This window comes from Canis lupus, chromosome 24, assembly GCF_011100685.1.
Source record: "Canis lupus familiaris isolate Mischka breed German Shepherd chromosome 24, alternate assembly UU_Cfam_GSD_1.0, whole genome shotgun sequence".
Classification (NCBI taxonomy): domain Eukaryota; kingdom Metazoa; phylum Chordata; class Mammalia; order Carnivora; family Canidae; genus Canis; species Canis lupus.
The window spans coordinates 9,557,064-9,579,411 of NC_049245.1; the positions used below are offsets into that span (position 1 = coordinate 9,557,064).

General features: G+C 36.6%; 1 protein-coding gene across 7 annotated transcripts in view; it reads left to right on the top strand.

Moving 5' to 3' along the window:
- The window catches only part of TASP1 (taspase 1), a 313,757-nt gene that overhangs the window by 98,400 nt on the left and 193,009 nt on the right, over positions 1-22,348 (top strand). For 6 of the 7 annotated variants that reach the window (XR_005377556.1, XM_038571594.1, XM_038571595.1 and 3 more), the window contains 2 exons: positions 7,426-7,545; positions 13,606-13,684. Coding sequence is in view for 5 of the 7 variants with exons in the window: in XM_038571594.1 (XP_038427522.1) it covers positions 7,426-7,545; positions 13,606-13,684 (199 nt within the window). In the remaining 2 variants the exon portion in view is untranslated. The remainder of the gene's footprint in view (positions 1-7,425; positions 7,546-13,605; positions 13,685-22,348) is intronic. The other variant, XR_005377557.1, reaches the window with a different exon arrangement.

Here is a 22,348-nt window from a genome sequence, read left to right on the forward strand (position 1 = left end):
TGGTAGTTGAGAGAAATATATTGGAATATCTCATCATGAGGTATGGTTTGTTGCTTTCTCCTTGTTGATGTGCTTTTGTTTTACATACATTCAGGCTATTCTTTTTAGATACATACAAATTTATAATTACTATATCTCTATATGTGGTGAAGTTAAACTTTTAGCATTTATCATGTAGAGATATTATGTCTATTAATACCTTTTGTCTTAAAACTTATTTTGCTCGACATTAATATAGCTACATTGTTTGGACTGGCCCTTGCTTGACATTGCTTTTTCTCCCATCCTTTTACTTTCAACTTTTCCATGTCCTTATGCTTTAGGTATATCTCTTATAAATAGCATGTAGCCAGATTTCAAAACCCACCCTGACATTCTAATCACATGTTATTGCTATTTTTAAAGACAATATTAGTTTTGATTTACATGCAGTTTTGCCATTTTATTTGCTTACCCATTCATTCTTTAATGCCTGATTGTCCTTCTTGGATTATTATCTTTAAATCTATTTGGGCTGCTCTAATAATATACCATAGACTGAGTGGCTTATAAATAACAGAAATTTGTTTCTCACAGTTCTGGAGGCTGGGAGGTCCAACATCAAGACCCAGGCAGATTTGATGTGTGTTGAGGGCCTGCTTCCTAGATGGCTATCTTTGTGCTGTAACCTCACATGTCAGAAAGGGCAGGGGAGCTTCTTGGGCCTCTCTAGAAGGGCATTAATCCTATTCATGAGGGCCCTACCATCTTTCAGTGCCCCACCTCCTAGTTGCATCATCTTGGCAGCTAGGTTTTCAACATATCAATTTTGAAAGGACATAAACATTCAGGTCATAGCGATTATTTTCCTTCTTTTTGAAGCATATAATTTACTTGTTTATTCATACATCCATCCAACGTGTATTTATTGAATACCTAAGAGATGTGAAGTGCTTTTCTCAGTGCTTAACAAATGGTAGTGAATAAGCTAAACAAAAATTGCTGCCTTTGTGGAGCTTCCTATCTTGTGGGGGGGAGATTGGCAATTTAAATGCCAACATAAATTGTATAGTTTAGAAGATATTAAGATGTTATGGAAAAGAATAAAGTAGAGCCAGGAAAAGGAGATTATCTGTGCTCGTGAGTAGGTGGTAGAGAGGATATAGACAGAGGTTAGGTGTAGTATTAAAAAGAATGGTCCTTCATTAAGTGTAGGTCTCTTGGTGGTAGGTCTCTTAGGTCATTTTACTTATTTACAAATGGCTTCGTTTTATTCTTGTTCCTAAAAGATAATCTTGTGGGGCACCTAGTTCTGGGTTTATAGTTATTTTTCTCTGGGTACCTTGAAGATATACCACGGTCTTCTGGCTTTCATTGGGCGTCTGAACATTGTATCATTCTGTTGTAGGTGATGTTTTCTTTCTAGCTGACTCCTTTCCTTTCTCTGTGGCTTCTGGGAGATCTGGATTCTTATATTTTATCAGTTCTGGGAAATTTTAGCTTTTTCTCTTTCATTATTTTCTCATCTTTATTCTGCCTGTTCCTTCTAGTTGGACAAATGTCAGGCTTTCTCTCATCCATGTGTATTTTTTTTTACCATCTTTCATGTTTTCTATCACCATCCACCCCCACTTAACAATCATCATCAAATGTGTATTAAATGTTATATAAAGCTAAATGTGTTATAGTATACGGACAGAATTAGAAAATTTGTCCATGACTTGATGTTTTGAATTCTTGGTTGTGTGCTTTTAGATAAATATTTCAGCTATTGATTTTTTTTAGTAGTAGACCTTGCATGCAGTGCAATGCACATGTCTTAGAGTGTATGATTTGATGAATTTTGACATGTATAAAGCCATGTAACCCATATTACTATCAGAATATAAAACATTGCCATTACTCCAGAAAGTTTTCTCATGCCTCTTCATAGTCAAGCCCGTCTCCCGAGACAACCGCTTTTCTGCTTCTTTTTCACCACAGAGTGGTTTTACCTTTTCTAAACCTTCATATAAATGGGAGCATATATTCTGTACCCTGTTGTGTCTAGCTTCTTTTACTCAGTGTACATCTAAAGGATTACCCATATTGTCATACATATCACTAGTTCCTTTTTGTTTCTGGGCAGTCCTCCCCTATTGCCTATATCATGTTTGTGTACCCATTCCCCTCTTGGTAGGTATTTGGGTTGTTTCCATGTTTTGGCTGTTGGAGTTAGAAGTGCTGTGAACATTTTTCATAAGGCTTTTATTGTACATACTTTGATTTCTCTTGGGTAAATACTTAAGCTTTTTTGCTGGGTGTATATTTAGATGAACATTTAAAAATTTTGATTTAGAATTTAAAAATTGTGGTTAATATTTATTCCAGAAAAATAAGAAGCCAAATTGGATATATTCATCATCATATTTTTAAACCCATATTTGAAGCCATTGAGGTATATTCTTAAGTATTTTGATCAGAGGAATGCAGTTTAATGATCTAATTAATATTATCTCATGGACTTTCTCAGACTTATTGTTAAATTCCTTAACTTTTATTTTTTTATTTTATTTTATTTTTTAAAATTCCTTAACTTTTATTCTGACTCCAGTATATCTTAGGTTTACATTCCTTAACCAGTGGCTCATTATAAGTATAAAGTAATTTTAATTGAACAACATATGAATTATAATAAATATGATTTAAAGCTGCATATATAAAACTACCCTCGTGATTTTTACTATTCAGCTTTGTGATGATTTAAGTCCTGAGTATGTTCATCTGGTCTCTTCCATCACTTACTTATACATGCTCACTCAACATGCATACTGAGGCTCTCAGACTGTTATATTTTGAAGCAAAAAAGCCCATAATTCATTATTTGAAATATTTTAAAAACCATTACTTTTTCTACCTTGAATGTTGCAAGCCTTAGAACACTGTCTAGGTATTGTGCCATATGGAAAACATTGTCCTTTGCTGTCTTTGAGGGTTTGGAATTTTTAGGTGATCGATCCTTTGGAACTTTGTGATGGTATGAATTTATAATTAAAGCTGTAATGTAGATATATTAAAGCACCTTAAAAGCATAGTTAACCTACTTTAGTTTTATTTTGATCTAAAAATGTTTCTGTTAACTTTTGTTGAGTGATTTAGGGGATAAATAACAATTTTCATATAATTTTTTTATGTTTGAAACTAATTTGTGTAGTGCTGCAAAGATATTTAATGTTACTTATTAAAAAAAGAAAATAAAGGATTATTTAAGAATAGACATCTTGACTGTAATTTACAGAAACATTGTTTATAGTATGGGCATCGGAAAGGTGATTTTTCTAATGAGAGAAGAAAAAGGTCATTGGGTATTCTTATATCCAAATTTTCTTTGATTTCAGCCATGCCAGATATATAAGTAGATAATTCTACCTAAATCATACTTTGTTTATACATACCTGATATATTCTAATCCTATGGGGGCCCCACTGTGGGGTTGGTTTGTGGGAGATAGGCATGGAGCCAGATCTAGGTCTCTTAGCCAGAGCTAATTCCATGGTTAGAATACTCAAAGACAGCAAAGCTTTATGCTGCCATTAATGTACTGTCATATAGGGCATAAGTCATCTGCTTTTCTCAAGTAGAAACTCATGCCAATTATAATGCTGTGCATAAATATTGAAAAGGTATATTATGAAGGTTTGTTATCTTTTCAAAAATATATTTGTGTTTTTTATTGGATTAGGATAATCCCACCATATATACCAGTTTCAGGATGGACATATATTTGAGATATTATTTTTGCATTTTAACTATTTGATATCTGAGTAATTCTGTGTAGAAGAAAGACGAGGTTAATGAGATAAGTAACTGATAGATGGTGTCTCTTGGCAGATTTCAGAGTTAGAACACAGATTAGAGGCATAATTTTCTGGTGGGAAGTACCTAAACTTTGTATTAAGGTGTTTATTCCTTTTAAAGTAGTTCATGTGTCACTTAATTTAATTTTACAATAATTGTATAATAGCCATCTCCAGTTTGGAGCAGAGAAAAGTAAAAACTTTTGACATTAAGTCCAACATGATTACTAGTTTATTGGTTACTTGAAGAAAGTTTTATTTCAGTGTTTTCCATGACATGTGCAATCTCTTTGCTAACTTTATATACATGTGTTTATTGTAAGGGGAACTATAGTTTATACAGTTGCTTTTTAGTCACAATTTTATCAAAAAAGTAATGCAAATAGCATGTTTCAGTAGAGGACAATAGGTGCATGTGTACCTATGTGGTGCATGTACTTTTAAGTATTTATGGAGTGTAAGAGCATAATAGTAGCTCTATATAGTAACAGTCATTGTGTGTTTTTTAACCTTTCTAAGATTTCATTTCTATACAAATGAGTTTTGTGAAATTATTATGGCCAAAATATCAGTGTTTATCTTTCACTCAATTTATCTACACTTCATAAAAATGCTTAAATATTACTTCATCATCCTTAAATTTGCCTTTCAGTATGTGAAATCTATGAACTAATTCTTGAATATTTATGAAGTAATTCTGATTTTTGCAGGTGTTGCAGCCCTTAGGAATATGTGGCTTAATTTGGAACAGGATTCTCTATTTTTTGCTTGATTTTTCATTTTTAAAAACCAAGTTACAGTAAATCCACCTATGTATTATATTTTTATATCTTTCCGTTGTTGTTTGGTTAGACATGATAATCCTCATAGTTTATAATATCCTGATTGAAATGCTAAGAGAATTGTTTTATAAGTAATGTGTATCATTGTGTATATGTCATGTATACCCTCATGTATCCTCTTAAAATTCCATTTTACAGAATGCTTGGGCTTAGCCATCACAGTTAATAAAGAGCTAATGAAGAATACCTTTTCTTGACTTTAATGTTAAGGAAAGTATTTTGCAGTTTCTGTTTATTTGTATGAGAGTTGTCTATTTCTAAAAGAGCCATTACGAGACCAGTACTTCAAAATATTTTATAGTATGTTCATTGTGGTATGACCATGGTGATATGCTGCCAGTTGATATTTGAACAGATAGAACTTAAATCTTTTATGCTGACATAATATTAGTCTTAGGTGGTTTAAGTTTCTCCTTTAGCAGATTTGTGTCCATAAAATTATTTGCCTTAAAAGGAGTAGAACAGATGGTTGGCTGATATAATTAATCCTGTAGGATGCTATCTTACCTTGTTTCTCAGGGTGGGGTCTGGGGACCAGCAACATCAGCATTACTGGGGAGGTTGTTAGATGTACAGTTTTGACCAATGCTAGATTACTTAATCAGAATTTGCATTTAACAGATTCTCAGATGATTTGTGTATACATTAAAGTTTGAGAAGGCCCCCTGTAGGAGACATAAGATTTGTCATCTGGATAAGGAACAAACACTTCTCTATTTGAAGTTGCAAGGGTATAAAGATTTAGGAATTATTTCTTAGAATAATGAAACAGATGTTGCCCCTTTACATTTCTCTTTAGGATTATTCATTTTTTTCCCCTGGAATAAAATGTGTCTAATGCAATTCTTTACTTTCATACTTTCATCTTATCTACCAAAGAAGATAAATTTTACTTCTTCCATACCAAATGAGCAAACCCAGTTATTGTTAAGTCTTCCCTAAGATTGTGGCATCCTCTGGATTTGCATAAAATTGAATCTTGTGAAAGGAGATGGAAAACGGAGGCCCTGATGTTACAATTGCCGGGCATCTATCATCACTTGTTTTTCTTGTGTCTGTGATATCAGAGATGCAGACATGCTTTATTTCCTCCTAACTGAAGAATAAGTATGCCCAAATGTCTGCTGTGTGCAAAATGGAACAGTGGTCAGACCTTTACTCAGAGAGTTTACAGTCGGGATAAGGAACTATCCTTGAATGTCAGGTATTCTCCCACCTGCAGAACTGTGCTGTTCTGGGATATGGCCTTATGGATCCATTGGCCAGACATCCCCTGGCTGTGGTTAAAAGGGAGAGGGGAAATAAAGGACTTATTTGAGGGATCCCTGGGTAGCGCAGGGGTTTGGCGCCTGCCTTTGGCCCGGGGCGCGATCCTGGAGACCCGGGATCAAGTCCCACATCGGGTTCCCAGTGCATGGAGCCTGCTTCTCCCTCTGCCTGTGTCTCTGCCTCTCTCTCTCTCTGACTATCATAAATAAAGAAGTAAAATATTAAAAAAATAAATAAAGGACTTATTTGAGCCAGTTACATGTTTTCTAGTAAAATAAGTAATGTCGCAGTGTATCAGTATATTTAAGAGGAGTTAGAATGTAGAGCAATGTAAATGTCTAGATGTACCTTCTCCTAACAGACTTCATGTAATATTTGTTGAGGCATACTCTGCCTTTGGATTTTTCAATTTGCTTGAAATAAAAATCTTTTGCTTGCATTATGTCTCCACCACTTCAGAACTCTCTTCAATGCCTGAATATGTAATTTCAAAAACTTCTTAGCTAGGGATCTCTCAGTACAAATGAAGTCTTGCTCAGTAGTATGGGCAATAAACTACACAGGAGGAGGCGCTGGTCTTGTTGGGTTTGGGGTTGTCCCTGCCTCCTTGTGGAAGTCTTGGTTTCTGGGCCACAGTTTAAAACCCAGTACCCTAGAGTGAGAACACTGCAATGACTACTGTTAACCTACAGACCTGCAGTAGCCTCTCTTGTTAATATATACAAAGAGATTTTTTTTTTTAATGAAACTCTTTTCCTGTTTTCCATGATTCTCATTTTTATCCAGAATTGTAAAGTTTGTCTGTCTTGCACAGGTGACCCAGAAATCTTTGACTAGGAGCAGCTGCTAGTAGTCAATACATGCGAAAAGCCTTAAACTTGTGGACCTGGGACAAGACACAGAAATGCAAAGATGCCTCCCAGGAATGTATAGTTTTCTACTATATAGTTGGCAAGCATATTATTAATACAACAGAGAAAGGCGGTGGCCATAAATTTCTCACAAGCAAGGAACAGTAAAAGAAAATTATTGCATAGTATACTTCAAGAATGTAAAGGCCATTCTGTTCATTTATTGTCCTGAATATACTGCTTACTTTTTAGAAATTTGTATATAATATTTAAAAATATACTAATGCATTTATTGGTTCACTTATGCCATAGGTCTTTTCCTCTTACAGATTTTCAGTCACGAACTTAATACTGGAGATTAGGGAGACACCGCAATACACTAATTTATAGTAGATGGTGTTTTCTCTTTCTCCCTTAGAAAGGCATGCTAGGCTTATTATTAGAGAAAAGCGACAAGACACCTTTTGCTCAAGATTTTTCAGTAGAAAATACATTTTGACTTGAACAGGGTTTTAGTGGCAACTTGATAATAGATGATTTTAGGAGTTTGCTGAATTATGTCATGATTGTACTGAGAAGTGCTATGTGGTCATATCAAACTGTGACACACTTTGCATAGTGAGTGCTCATGCCCTGCTTGCTCTCCAGGAGAATGACGCAGGCACTTTGGACACAGTGGGCGCCGTAGTGGTGGACCACGAAGGCAACGTTGCTGCTGCTGTCTCCAGTGGAGGCTTGGCCTTGAAGCATCCAGGGAGAGTTGGACAGGTAAGTCATTACGGGGTTTTTAAAAGAGCTTTTTCAATTTAAAAACATGGTTTTTAAAAGAGCTTTTTCTAGCTCACCATTTTTTTAAGCCAGTAGAAACATTTTTTCTTTAGGAAAAAAAAATATTACTGTGCGTGTTTGTGTGTGTGTGTGTGTGTGTGTGTGTTGTTTACATTTATGTAATAAAAATAATCAAGTACCTTTTCTAGATTCTAAAAAAAAAAACCCAAAACCTTTCTCATAGTAAGAGTTCTTTTTGATCTTTACAATTAGTAACACTGTGTTTTGTTACTTCCAACAGGCTGGGTATTGGGTATTTAGTAGACAATCAAAAAATAGGAGTTGATACTCATTTTCTTTCTTTTTAAAAATTATTTATTTATTTATTCATGAGACACAGAGAGAAAGAGAGGCAGAGACACAGGCAGAGGGAGAAGCAGGCTCCATGCAGGGAGCCTGACATGGGACTTAATTCTGGGTCTCCAGGATCAGGCCCTGGGCTGAAGGCAGTGCTAAACCGCTGAGCCACCCGGGCTGCCTCTCATTTTCTCTCTTTGCAAATGAGACTTTTCTTTTCTTTTCTTTTCTTTTCTTTTCTTTTCTTTTCTTTTCTTTTCTTTTCTTTCTTTTCTTTTCTTTCCTTTCCTTTCCTTTTCTTTTCTTTTCTTTCTTTCTTTTCTTTTTTTCTTTCTTTTCTTTTCTTTCTTTCTTTCTTTCTTTCTTTCTTTCTTTCTTTCTTCTCTCTCTCTCTCTCTCTTTCTTCTTTCTTTCTTTCTTTCTTTCTTTCTTTCTTTCTTTCTTTCTTTCTTTCTTTCTTTCTTTCTTTCTTTCTTCTTTCTTTTTCTTTTTTTCTTTCTTTCAAGACATGCTCAGTCAGCCTTCCTCTGAGTTCCTGATGAGGACCGGGGCAAATGTTGTACACTCTATACAAGAATCTTGGGGTGGCTGGGCCAAGACTCCTACAATGTCATTCTCTGTAGGAGTAAGCACTACCTGATTATATCATTGCTTGCTTTTTAGGTGGGAAATGATTTTAGAGTTACATTGTGTATTTCCTCTATTGGAGGAACAGTAAAATTTTAATCCTCTAGATCCCTCTTCTGATTAAGCATTTTAGCTATTTTATAGACTAACCAGTATTTCAGGTCACCAACACATAATACCACGTAAGAAATCGGATTTATATGTAACTGTTTTATTCCCGTTTCATTTGTGCATCTTCTTTACCATTCCTCCTTCCCCCATCTCCAAACTTTAGTTCTATACTGAGAATGATGTTTCACAATCCATTTGATTTACTAAGCTTTCTGAGCATAAACCAATTTATACATTATTTATGGGCTTAATATTTGTTGAGTGAACTAATGACTCATGGAGTCTGTTAAAGTAGTTGCAAGGGTTGTGCCTAAGCTCAGTACTTGGATCTCATGTTACATGCAGAGCACTGCTTGGCATACTCTATATGGATACTTTGTCCATCACATTTAAAGAAGAGTAGGTATCACAGTTGCTTTGGACATGGTGGTTAATGAATACTTGGAGCAGAGTGATCTGATTTATGGAGGGACATCTTTGGAAAGCTCCAAATGATATTCCCTGATCTGCCCTTTATAGTGTACAAGCCTCTTATAATCCTGTGGGGGGATGGGGTAGAGAAGAATAATTAATTTTGTGCTACTCTTTGCCTACCGTACAAAGGGGATTTATGGGGAATGATTACTCAACATGTGTACAATGCTTTGAACTCATTATAAAAAGCTTTTGTCTGGTCATGGTGTTTTTCCACATTATAAAGCCCTGTGTATTTGTCAAGTTTGGAATAAGAACCAAGCTTGGCATATCAGATTTGGATGCCTTGGTGGAGAAGGAGAGAGAAAAGCCAGCATAGTTGCCTTCATTGCATTGTAATTCCCATGACTTTCTCACTGTTTTTTGTTTGTTTTGGTTAGCAAAATAGCAGCAACAGAACCAAGGATAGTTCTGGACGATGTTAGCAGGATATTAAATGAGCAGTCTTAAAAAAAAAAAAAAAATGAGCAGTCTTGAAGCCATTCTGCCACTACACATGGGACTGTCCTGGAAAAAGAAATACTTCTATAAAACTTAAATGTATTGATTTGCCTCACTTAGCTAGTTTATGAAGACATAGTTTGTGAGAGTTGAACATCAGCAAAGGGTGTGGTGGATAGAAGTAAAGGTACCTAATAGGAAAATATGTTTGCTTAATTGGATGATATTGCATGGATGGAGAAGATGTAATAAGCCTGGAAATATGTAAGCATCAGATGACAGTAAGAAAGCATTCTTCTTGACAATCAGGAGGGAAGGAAACAAAATATACAAGCAAAGTATTGAAAAAATGACTTAAAAATATGCTGAAATGGGGATCCCTGGGTGGCGCAGCGGTTTGGCGCCTGCCTTTGGCCCAGGGCGCGATCCTGGAGACCCGGGATCGAATCCCACGTCGGGCTCCCGGTGCATGGAGCCTGCTTCTCCCTCTGCCTGTGTCTCTGCCTCTATCTCTCTCTCTGTGACTATCATAAAAAAAAAAAAAAAAAAAAAATGCTTAAATGAGATGCTAAATGAGATGCTAAAATAAATACATTTTAAATGCACAAGTGAATTATTTAAAAGTCTTAGCATATTACCCTGCTCTAGATATATTATGATAACTGTTCAGATGGTAAAATGGCTATTTGAATTAGAACTTATTTGCTTGGCTTACCAACGATAGTTAAAATTTACAAATAGGAGAGGTGAAGGGAATTATTATATTCCATTCTCCCTCCACCCCCAATAGAGCCCCACACAAATAGGCAATAGAGTTTAGTGGTTAAGAGTGTGAATTTTGGATTCAGGTGAACCTTTATTCTAATCTCACCTCCCCACTTAGCATTTCCTTACTGTAAACAAGTTGTTTAAGCTCCACTTTCCACAATTGTAAAATGAGTATATGTGACTATCTTACAAAGCTCTGGAAGATTAAATGATGTAATACATTAAAATTGCTTGTCACAGTCCCTCATAGCTATATATTAGCTGTAACTACTGTTTATTAATCTCTTGCTTATGTGCAGCAAGTATGTTCATTCATGTGATCTTATAACAACATTATGAGGCAGGGGGTTTTGTTATGCTCATTTTACAAGGGAAAACCAGTCCCAAAGAAGATTAAATAACAACAACAATAATAATATTTATATGACCTATTGTTACTGAATGTTAATACCTTTATTAAATGTTAATGAGATTTTACTACTGGAAAGAAGGATGCTTGTTTTTGTTTTTTAAGGCCTTCTTAAGGTTGTTATCGTTTTTAAAAAAAGATTTATTTATTTATTTTAGAGAGAGAATAGGGGGCAGAGAGAGAGAGAGACAAGCAGACTCCTAGCTGAGCATGGAGCCTGATGTGGGGCTCGATTTCACGATCCTGAAATCATGTCCTGAGCCGAAATCAACAGTCGGATGTTTAACCGGCTGTGCCACTCAGGTGCCCCAAGCTTGTTACGTTTTATCCAAAAAAGTAATAGGAGAGAGACAGTCTCTGAATCTTTCTTTTATTTGACCTGTCACTGTCTGAACTCCATTGATTTCAGAAGATTAAAAAGGAAGACAATTTTAAGTCATGAAATTGAGGGGAAGTAGCATAAAGGGATTTTGTTTAGAGAGAAGAAACAAAGACTAAGTGTTCTTTTCTTTAAAAAAAAAAAATGACCTCTTTTACATTTCTAAGAGATGTCCTTGTGACTCTATTTGCTATTTTTGGGTGCAGGCTCCTGGGTCAAGATAATTGTGGGGAATGGAGTCAGGCTCCCGGTGCATGGAGCCTGCTTCTCCCTCTGCCTGTGTCTCTGCCTCTCTCTCTCTCTCTGTGTGTGACTATAATAATAATAATAATAAAAAAAGATAATTGTGGGGAATGGAAAGGACAGTAGACTAATGTCCAGGGTTTTCAGTGAAGGAAGAATAGGCTGTTCCCCTCAGGTCAAATGTCTTCTGAGGCTTTGGCTCACTTAGCACCTGTCCCAGGTAGTACCAATTGAATGGCTTATTCCACAAGTTTGCTAGTTTTGTTCTGAAATCCATGTGCTGAATCCCTTCTGTAGGGCCTTCAGTTCCCACTCTGACCCAATAGTCTTGTGTATTTTAGAAGCATGGTGTTTCAAAGGCTATAATAGATTTTCTCCTGTTTACCATATTGGGAATGTTGTATTGAATTCTTGGTTCTACTTTTAAGAAGGCTTTGTCAGTGATAGCTAGGGATGGCAACTATGGATCACATGAACATGGGAGACTTCATCTCCAATTATCTTGGATTTTGGAATATTTCTCAAGGAGGGTGATTAGGGGAGTAGAGGGTGTGGGTGTATCTCAAAGTCTTAAGGAGTAGTTCTAGGATTCTCTGAGTGAGGAAGGAGTACTCAGGGCACTTGGATAGCTGTTTTGAAAAATTTAGAGAACTTCAGCAGGGAGGGTAAAGTAATTCCAGAGAGCAGAACCAGGATTAGTTGGTAGAAGTTATATTAAATCAGATATTCCTTAAAGCAATCTAAGGAAGAACTTTTCACCAAAAGCAAGTGTCCAAAAGGGGAATACATTCCCACATGAGTATGGAGGTTCTTGGTATCAGAAGTGCCTGGAATGTTTCATGGAAATTCCTGCTCTGGGTACAATATTGAAGCAAATGAGTTCTGAAGTCCTCATAAAAAAGAATGGAATATTGAAGAAAGCTAGTCTGTCTGGTCACCATTCCCAGTCTTCGCTTCTTCCCCAAGTCCTTACAAGTGAGCTCCTAGAAAAAAACAGTTACTATTTTATGGGAATACCTTTTTTCTTCACCAGTCATAAGTCATACTGAATACTCAATGTATTACAGCATGTCTTCTTTTTCTTTTTTTTTTAACTCAAAAATATGTTTAGAGATCTTTTTGTATTAGTTCCTAAAAGTCTTTTAAAAATTTAAATATTTATATTGAACGTCTGCAATGAATTCCACATATTGCTAGGCCAGTGTTTAGCCATTTATTTACTGATGGTCATCTGTGCTTTCAGTTTTCCATTCTCACCAAACTTGTGGTAATGAGCATTCTTGAACAGGCTTTCTTGTATTTCTTTATGCTAGCTATCAAAGCAGCTAATTCTGCTTCTAACTAAGGACTAGAAGAGTTATCAGTTTCATTTCCTTTCCCAAAGGCAGAGAAGTCATTGTGGATATTGAAGAGATGAATCCAGACATTCTGGGGGGCATTATTAAAAACAAAATAGGAATGATTGTTACATTCTTTTACAAAACTATAGTAATTTGTGTTATTGGTGGTTTCAGACATATAAATCTGTTCTACCACCTCATAAAGTGACTAGCTTGAATTGACCTTTTTGGCTCCTTTCTTTATATCTGGCCAAATCCGGCACAGTGGTAAGCATATACTCGGCCCTTTGGTAATAACTGTTAGCAGTTCCTGTTGTGCCACTTACAGAGAGCGTGGCAAAAGCCTTTCTAGACAGGATTTGTTAGAGTATGCCAGGAGGACCACGTGCATCCCAGGCCCCTTGGGGCCCTGATAATAATGCCATTTACTTGGTGTAACCATTTACTTGGGCAACCTGAGACCACTGAATCAGAAGTATTGGGGAACCACAGTCTTATCACCAAGCTTCTCTAGCAGTTTGATATATACCTAGTTTGAGCACTATTTTAAGGCAGCCACAATGATTTTAAGGAGGTAGAAGAGAAGAATTTGTCAGAACTAGCTGACAAACCACTTGGGGAAAGGTTGTTCAAGGAAGAAAAAAACTATTGTTGATGGAAGTCGAAGAAACTTTCTTTTGCTATTTTCTGAAAAATTTTAGATTAATACAGTAGTTGAAAATATAGTTTAAATACTGTTAGGACCATTGTTTGGGAGGTCTTACGCAGCCTCTGGTATTATTTCCCAGTTGATATGAATTGTTATTAAACCAGTCTTTATTAGATAGGTATGATTTTGTCTTCTGTTGAAAGCAAGTAATTACATATAATATTTTTGAAATACACTGTATATCTATTTTTTATTTTCCCAGGCTGCTCTTTATGGATGTGGATGCTGGGCTGAAAATACTGGAGCTCATAATCCCTACTCCACAGCTGTGAGTACCTCAGGTATTTGCTGCTTTCATGACCATTTTTCATAACTGCAACATTGTAGGTCACTTAATGATTGAAAGTATTTTTATGTAAATGCTATGCTGAGACACTGTATAGACAAGAGCATTTATGTATGAAAGGTCTTTGATATGTGGGAGCTTTTAAGGATTCTTTCACAGTGTAAATATCCCAGTGTAAATGGTTTGCTAACATTTCATTACAACTCTGTAGTTAATTATAACAGTTATATTTTTAATGTTTCTTTTTCTCTAGTGACTCATGATAGTTCCAAACTTAGATCACAAAAGATACAAAAGTAACAAGGTATTTCAAAACCTAAGATAATATTTTGAATAATATGTTGGTATAAAATATAAAGTGTATTTCAAAATGTGTGTACATATACATGTATTTAAACATTTTATTTATTTATTTGGGAAAGACAGCAAGAAAGTGCATGCACACAAGCCAGAGGAGGGGCAGAAGGAGAGGGAGAAGCAGATTCCCCAATGTTCAAGGAGCCCAACGAGGGGCTTTATCCTAGGACCGTGAGATCGGGACTTGAGCTGAAGTCAGATGGTTAACAGATTGAGCCACCCAGGTGCCCTCAAAATGTGTATTTTATGACATCTTCCCCTCTACACTTTTTTTTCCCCTCTACACTTTTAATTAAATATAGGCCCTCTTTTTATATCTGTGTTAGAAGTCATTATCATTTAGAAATTGTATGTAGTGTTTGTGTATGTGTGTGGAGGGTGGGAGTTTAATGGGTAGAATGGTTGTTGTCTAGATCCAGGTTTTCATATGCTTGTGCCAGTTGTACTTGAAGCCTTTTCTCTCAATGTGGTAATATGCATGGTTGACAAAATAATATTGGTTCATCCCCTTTGCTGTGTTATCTCTCAAGTTATAGTCCTAGGCTTTCTCCTCCATATCCTCAGGCCTTATCAGGAGGATGGATATGGCTGCCTTTCCTTCTTTTCTTCAGTTTCTTGCCACATTGGTTTCTGTATCGTCATACACACTACCCAGTCCAACCCAGCCCTCTTTTCCTGCTTACTCTTGACTCTGTGATCCCTGATACAGGTAGCTCTATGCTTTTGTAGCATAGATCATGGAACTCTCTTGGTTTGTCCTGCTTCTCTGACCTACTCCATCCTGACTCTCTTCACAGACTCTTCCCATTGCTATCAGCTCTAGATTTGGGCGTCTCTTGGTTTTTCTTCATTTTACTCTATATGCTTTCTCTTGGTGATTTGGTATTATTGCTGTTCTTCTGATTTCAGCAGTTATCTCTTAGGATATTTGCTTCCATGTCTATCTCTCCTGGACCTTTCTCTGGAGGTCTACATGAGTCTTCTTTTCTTTTTTTTTTTTTTTAAAGATTTTTTATTTATTTATTCATGATAGTCACACAGAGAGAGAGAGAGAGGCAGAGACATAGGCAGAGGGAGAAGCAGGCTCCATGCAGGGAGCCTGATGTGGGATTCGATCCCGGGTCTCCAGGATCGCGCCCTGGGCCAAAGGCAGGCGCCAAACCGCTGCGCCACCCAGGGATCCCTGAGTCTTTTTTTCTGATTTCCTGTTGGACATGTCCCTCTGGGTGTCATCTGTGCACATTAGATTCAGAAGGCTCAATGAAATGCCTTGTTCATTAATCACATCCCTTAGCCACCAAATTTCTCATATGTTCCCTCTCTCTTTTCTTGCCATCGCTATCCTATTCTTTGTTCAAACTTGAAATCTTGGTACCATTTTCAGGTTTGTTGCTTCTGTCCATTTCCTTGCATCAGTGGAAAAATAATTGTGTGTCACTGATCTATCAGGTGAAGTCCAAACACGAATTAATGTTGAACCTTAACCATACTAATATAATTGGCAAAAAATTGATTTTAATTCTTTCAATTTTGAAGAGATGAGTATAATATGAGTTAATTTTTTAAGAGATTCTATTTATTTATTTATTTATTTAGAGAGAGAGCATAAGTAAGTAGGGGGAGGAACAAAGGGGGTGGGACAAGCAGACTCTGCATTGAGCACAGAGCCCGCCATGACCCTGAGATCACCACCTGAGTCAGACACTTAACCACCTGAGTCAGACACTTAACCGACTGAGCCACCCAGATGCCCCAATATGAGTTAATTTTTAATTTAATATTGATAGCACATGAAAATTTCTATGCATAATATTTAGGAATTAGCTTGTGTACATAATTAAGTATGACCCTATGTCTATAGAAAATTGTGGTATTTGAGCCAACTAAAGTCTAAAAAAGATAATTCATTGTTTCATTTTTATTTTCCAAAAGACGTATTAGTGTCATATGTGGTGTATTGACTTTATTTTTGGTCTATATGTTATTCATTGAGTTGATTACAATTGTTTAAGTGTTATTCTCATATCTAGATGTTTGGAGACTTGGATTCTTCTTTAAGGTGAAATCCTGAAAGCCTGCCTGACTTTGTCACTTTGGAAAGGAAATTCATTCTCTTTGGGATTGTCCACCTCTTTCCTTTTTTTTCAACTGGTAATGTGGAAGTTGGAATAGGAATACATTTCATCAATTTAATTATATTAAGTACAATGCCAGTGGGTGGGTAAAGCTAAAATTGTAAAATTAAGGTCTTTTTCCCTTCTCCTTGGATATTTCCTCCTTTGCACATCTTGCATTAGCTGAAAATAGTTTCACATGACTAAAGATAACTTTAGGTTCCTGTTCATGACATCCAGTGCAGCTTTTGAGCTTGAATGCCCAGTTTGTCCTGTTGTATCCTTCTGAAGTTTAAGGACTAACTGTCATCAGCCCTCATAACTTGAGAATAATAGAGCAAGTTTTTAGTTCCTTCCATCCCAGGGACTTTGTGTGATTTGCTTCAGTCTTATTTCTCCTGGGGCTCTTGCTATGAGGTTGACAATGGAAACACATAGCAGAGTTGGGTGACCAAGTCAGAAGAAAGGTGGTGCACACAGAATTTTGCAATTGTTTGGCCAAAATAAAACTGGTGCCTTAAGCTGTTGTAGAAAATTTAGAGACCTAGCCTACATTTTAGGCTTATAGTTCTTGGAAGGTGATAATTGAAAGGCAGAGGGAAGATAGTTATGGTCAGGGTAGGGCTCTCCCAAGGCCAGACAGGCAATTTGATCATTAACCTGAGGGATAAACTCTAGCATCTTGTTGTCATCGTTGGGTGCGGAGGAATGAATGGGGAATGGGGAAGAGTAGTGTGGCAGGAATTGGCCATGGAAACTCTGACTAATATTCTGGCATCATGGAAATTTGTCTAGCTAGGAAGGCAGCAGAGTAGACACCTGGGTTCTTGTGCAGACTCACTCACTGGCTGAGACATTGTCACAGGGTTATTTGTAGAGCAGGAATACCTGCTATTAATATTAATCTAAAAATTAATCTGTTAATACCTTAATATCTGTGGGTATTGAATAAGTTGACATATGGAAGGCACTTAGCATACTTCTTGGCTTAGATTAGTAGTTCAGTACTTAACTGTGTATCGTTGAATCTAAGTCACGATCTTTTATAAGACAAACTATTATTTAAAAAAATATTGGTTGATTCATATTTTTTATTGTAGTAAGAGTACAATATGAAATCTATTTTCTTAACAAATTTTTTAATGTATAATACAGTATTTTTAACTTTAGGCACAATACTGTACAACATATCCCCTGAACTTATTCATCTTGCATTTCTGAAACTTTATGAATTTTTTTATTTTTGGAGAGGGAGGGGAGGAGGTGGGCACAGGGAGAGGGAGAGAAAGAATCTTAAGCAGACTCCATGCCTAGTGTGGAACCAGATATGGGGCTTGATCTCACAACCCTGAGATCATGACCTGAGTGAAACTCAAGAGTCGGATGCTTAGCTGACTGAGCCACCATGTGCCCTGAAGCTTCATGAATTTTTAGTAACAACTCCCCATTTTTTCCTTCCTCCAGTACCTAGCAATCACCATTCTACTCTTCTGTGAGTTTGACTATTTTAAGTGCCTTATATAAGTGGAATCATGCAGTATCTATCCTTCTGTGACTGGCTTATCTCACTTTGTATAATGTCTTCAAGGATTATCCATGTTGTTGTATGTGGAAGGATTTTCATTGTTAAAGTTGAATAATATTCCATTATATATATATACCACATTTTCTTTATCCATTTATCTGTTGATACATGTCAGCCATTATTAATAATGATGATGTGAACATGGAGGTGCTGATATCTCTTCAAGATCTTGATTTCCAGTTCTTTTGGATAAGTATCCACAGGTGGATTTGGTGGATCATATCATAGTCCTATTTTTAAGTTTTTGAGAAACCTCCATACTGTTGTCCATAGCAGCTGCACCATTTTGCTTTCTCATGACTGTGTACAAGGGTTTGAACATTTCTACAGTCTCACCAACCTTTATTATCTCTTGTCCTTTTAATACTAGCCATTCCAATAGATATGAGGTGATGTCTCATTGTGATTTTGATTTGCACTTCCCTGATGATTAATGAGATTGAGCACCTTTTTTATGGACCTGGTGGCCATTTGTATGTCTTTGGAGAAATGTCTGTTCAAGTCCTTTGCTGATGTATTAATCTTACTATTTGTTTTTTTGTTATTGAGTTTTAAGAGTTTCTCATATCTTTTGGATATTACCACCTTATCAGATATATGGTTCATAGATATTTTCTCCTATTGTATAGATTGCTTTTTTATTTTGTTGATTGTTTCTTTTTCTGTGCAGAAGCCTTTAGTTTGACTTAATCCCACTTACCTATATTTGCTTTTGTTGTCTATATGATTAGTGTCATATCCAAGAATATAACCCATATAAGATACATATACCAAGAGTGGGGAGAAGACTGTCAATTATAGAATGACAGACTTCTTTCTCATCACTTAACACATGGTTGTTGCTTTACAAGAAAATAAAGAATTTGGGGATTTTCCTCTGAAAGTCCTCAAGAAATATTTGCTGCACTGATAACAATGTCATGTTCCATTGCTATTTGCATGCCTTCCTATGTTTCATAATTTTTGTTTCAATCCTATATCATACTGTAATCCTTTTGAACATAGGGTAAATGACAAACTCAAAACTTGTAGTTCTAACATGGCACATAACTCAATGGAAGGGTCAGCAACTGGAACAGCTTACCTACTTCTAGAGGCAGTGGTAGCTATCTATGTCACAGCTGCAGCTTGGAGAGCAGCACAGGAGGATGCCATCAGTTATAATGTATGTACTGATTTCAGAAAATATTCAATGTGGAAAAAATACTTTAGAATTGATAAACTATAATAAAAGCTTTCCTTATTCTCAGCTTTATGTGTGTGTGTAAAAATAACAATTTATTTTAGGCTTTCTTAAACAGTGACATAAGCTCTTGAGAAAAGGGGATCTGTGGGTATATTTGTGTTTCCTGAGTACCTGGCACAGAATTTTGCACTGAGTAAGTGCTTACTAGACAAATTAAAATTAAGACAAATGATGATTATTATAATCAAAGTTGCCAAGAGACTGGAACCTAATTATTCCAGTCACTAAAAAGAATGGATAATTATATAAATGTGACAGAGGTACTAATTATTGCTACAATGGCAGTCATATTACAATATATAAATGTATCAAATTAACATGTTGTAAACCTTACATTTACACAATGTTATATGTCAAATCTATTTGTTAAAAGAAATGTGTATGTGATTTCTCCCTTTTCTAGAAGACTGGTTGTCATTTCAAAAAGATTATTCACCATGCAATTTCTTTAAATAGTACTTTAAAATTGGATTTAATTTGCCAAAGTCAGAATCACACATAATTTTTCAGTAACACATCAGATACCTAATGTAAGATACATCTGTGGTCTTTCTCTGGCTATGGAAAGAAGAGCAGATTGAGGATTAGAAGATCAGAAGGAGGAAAAAAGAGGGGAGATTAAGTTTATGCTCTGATTGACCTTAACACTGGTATGCTATTACTTGTCTGTGCAGTATGTTTTTTTCTTAGAATCAGTGAGTCCAGGGGTTATATGGCAGCTGACTAGAGTTCAGGAGACACAGGCTTCAGTCCTCTTCCTTGAAGTGTTTTGGCATGAAGAAAGCTCTGCTACATGGTTTTCTGGTATATGGCCCAGTGATTTCTGACTTTGTAGGTTCTTTGATATTCTAGGTTTTGGCTCTGGGTAGTTCTAGAACCCTCACGGTGGTGAGAATGTGGCCATGGATTGCCAAGAGTAGGTTCAAAGTTGGGGTGATAAAAAATGCAAAAAATAAGACCAGGCTTTTGCCTTAATATCTGTGAGCCAGTGATTCTGAGCCAGCCCTCTTCCTCAAAGGCTGGGAATTAATGTTATCCCTTCTTGGTTCTTCAACCTAATGAGCAGCCACAAGTCTTCCTCTGCTCCTCTGTGGGAGATTGTCTGTTAAGCCAGTGCTGCAAACCTCTTCCCCAGGGACCTTTCTCAGAGGCACAAGGCAGCCCTCCTTACAAGAGTGGAGTCACATAATGCAGGAGCCAGTGGCTGACCATTGGTGAGACATCCACATGTACTATATAGTCATTGTTCTGGGGTGCAGAAGGGGTGGGGAGGCAGGCAGGAATACATGCTTTTGCTTCCTTTTTAAGAGTAGCCAGTATGGGATGCCTGGGTGGCTCACCGGTTGAGCATCTGCCTTTGTCTCGGGGCGTGATCCCGGAGTCCCAGGATCAAGTCCTACATCGGGCTTCCTGTAGGGAGCCTGCTTCTCTCTCTGCCTATGTCTCTGCCTCTCTCTCTGTGTCTCTTATGAATAAATAAATAAAATCTTAAAAAAAAAAAAAAAGAGTAGCCATTATTTTTCTGTAGGATTCTCTGTCACTAGCACTCTTGGTGGCTTAGCCTCCTGATTAATGTCCTGAATAAAAACCTTATTTTAGCCAGGACTCTGTGTGTAGGTCACCTAGGGGTTCAGCCTCTCTTCCCACTCTTACTATTTTTTTTTTAATTTTTATTTATTTATGATAGTCACAGAGAGAGAGAGAGAGAGAGAGGCAGAGACACAGGCAGAGGGAGAAGCAGGCTCCATGCACTGGGAGCCCGACGTGGGATTCGATCCCGGGTCTCCAGGATCGCACCCTGGGCCAAAGGCAGGCGCCAAACCGCTGCGCCACCCAGGGATTCCCCCCACTCTTACTATTTTTGATCAACCTTTCAAAGTGAAACATCAAGGAGTTATCTGTACTTAAAGTTCAGTATTTTTCTTAGTTCTCTCATTTCTCTTTACATCAATCAGGCCATCCCTCTCTTATCACCACCTCACCAATCTGTTCTTGTCCAGATAAACAATCACCTCCAAAATCCAGTGATCATCTTTTAGTCGTATAAGCATCACTTAACAGTTATTTGAATGGCTTACTCCCCCTGGAAGTACTTTCTTTTGTAGACTTCCAGAGTACCACTGCTCTCCTGGTCTTCTTTTTACCCCACTGACTGCTCCTTCTCAGTCTCCTCTGTTAATGCTGCTCATCTTCCTGATCTCTAGGTTTTGGACTACCCTGAGACCTAGCCTGTGAACTTCTCTCTCTCTTTGTATACTCACTCTTTTGGTGTTCTCATCCAGTCTAATGGCTAAGTATCATTCACATATCTGCTGATTTTTATCTCTTAACCTGGGCCTCTCCCTAGAACTCAGTTATGTATTTAACTGCTTGTTCAGTCTCCACTCATATGTCTAATAGGCATCTCAAATTTAGCATGTCCAAATATGAGCTCTTGATATTGCATCCCCTCCACCGCTGGTCATGTGCTTCTTTTTCAGATTTTCCACACAGCAAATGGCAACTCCAGCCTCCTACTGGCTTAGGTCAAAATCTTATTAGGCAGTGCTATTCCTGTTACAAAATCTTGTTACACTCAATAAAAATCTTCAGGGGTTTAGGGTAATGAGCAGCTACTTAAAGCTGAAATAATTTGGTATATAATATGTAGGATTGGGAATCATGTCATGAGAAATCTTTTTTTGTGAATTGTAACTTCTAGATGTGAGCATAGATAAAACCCTAACATTTGTAAACATCATCTTAAAAGTACTTGACTCTTTGGATTGTTTGATTGGAAGTTGGTGGGGGAAGAAATGTTGTTCATGTATAGATAACAGAGTATTTAAACTACCAACACATTTCTAAGAACTAAAATAATTATCTGGATGGAAATTCTATTCTAAGAGTGTTGCTTATTCTAATTATGTCATTTTGTATCTGATAAACTATTAATATATTATTTCCTGCTTTTTACATAAATAAAATCACTGATTGTTCAAAATAACATAGAATTCTGAATTATGCAAGGTCATTTTCTATGAAACCAGTTCAGTGTGACAGCTTTGGTTATTGTGCAACATAGAGGTCTTAAATGAGTGGATTTTTTCCTAAATGTGAAAACACATGCTCCTTGAAAAGAATCTGGAAAATGAAATGGGTAATTTTGCCATCCTGTGGTAGGTAGTATTAATATTTTTGGTAGATTTCTGATAGATAAAACAAAAATGGCAATACTGCTCAGCTTGTATTATGCTTTATTTAATATTGTATAGTGAAGAATGTGTCATTAAATATTCTTGGAAACATAATTTTAAGGGATGTGAAGGATGCCTTTTAATGCATGGATGAGTGCATGTATTTTGCTCTTATGTAAGA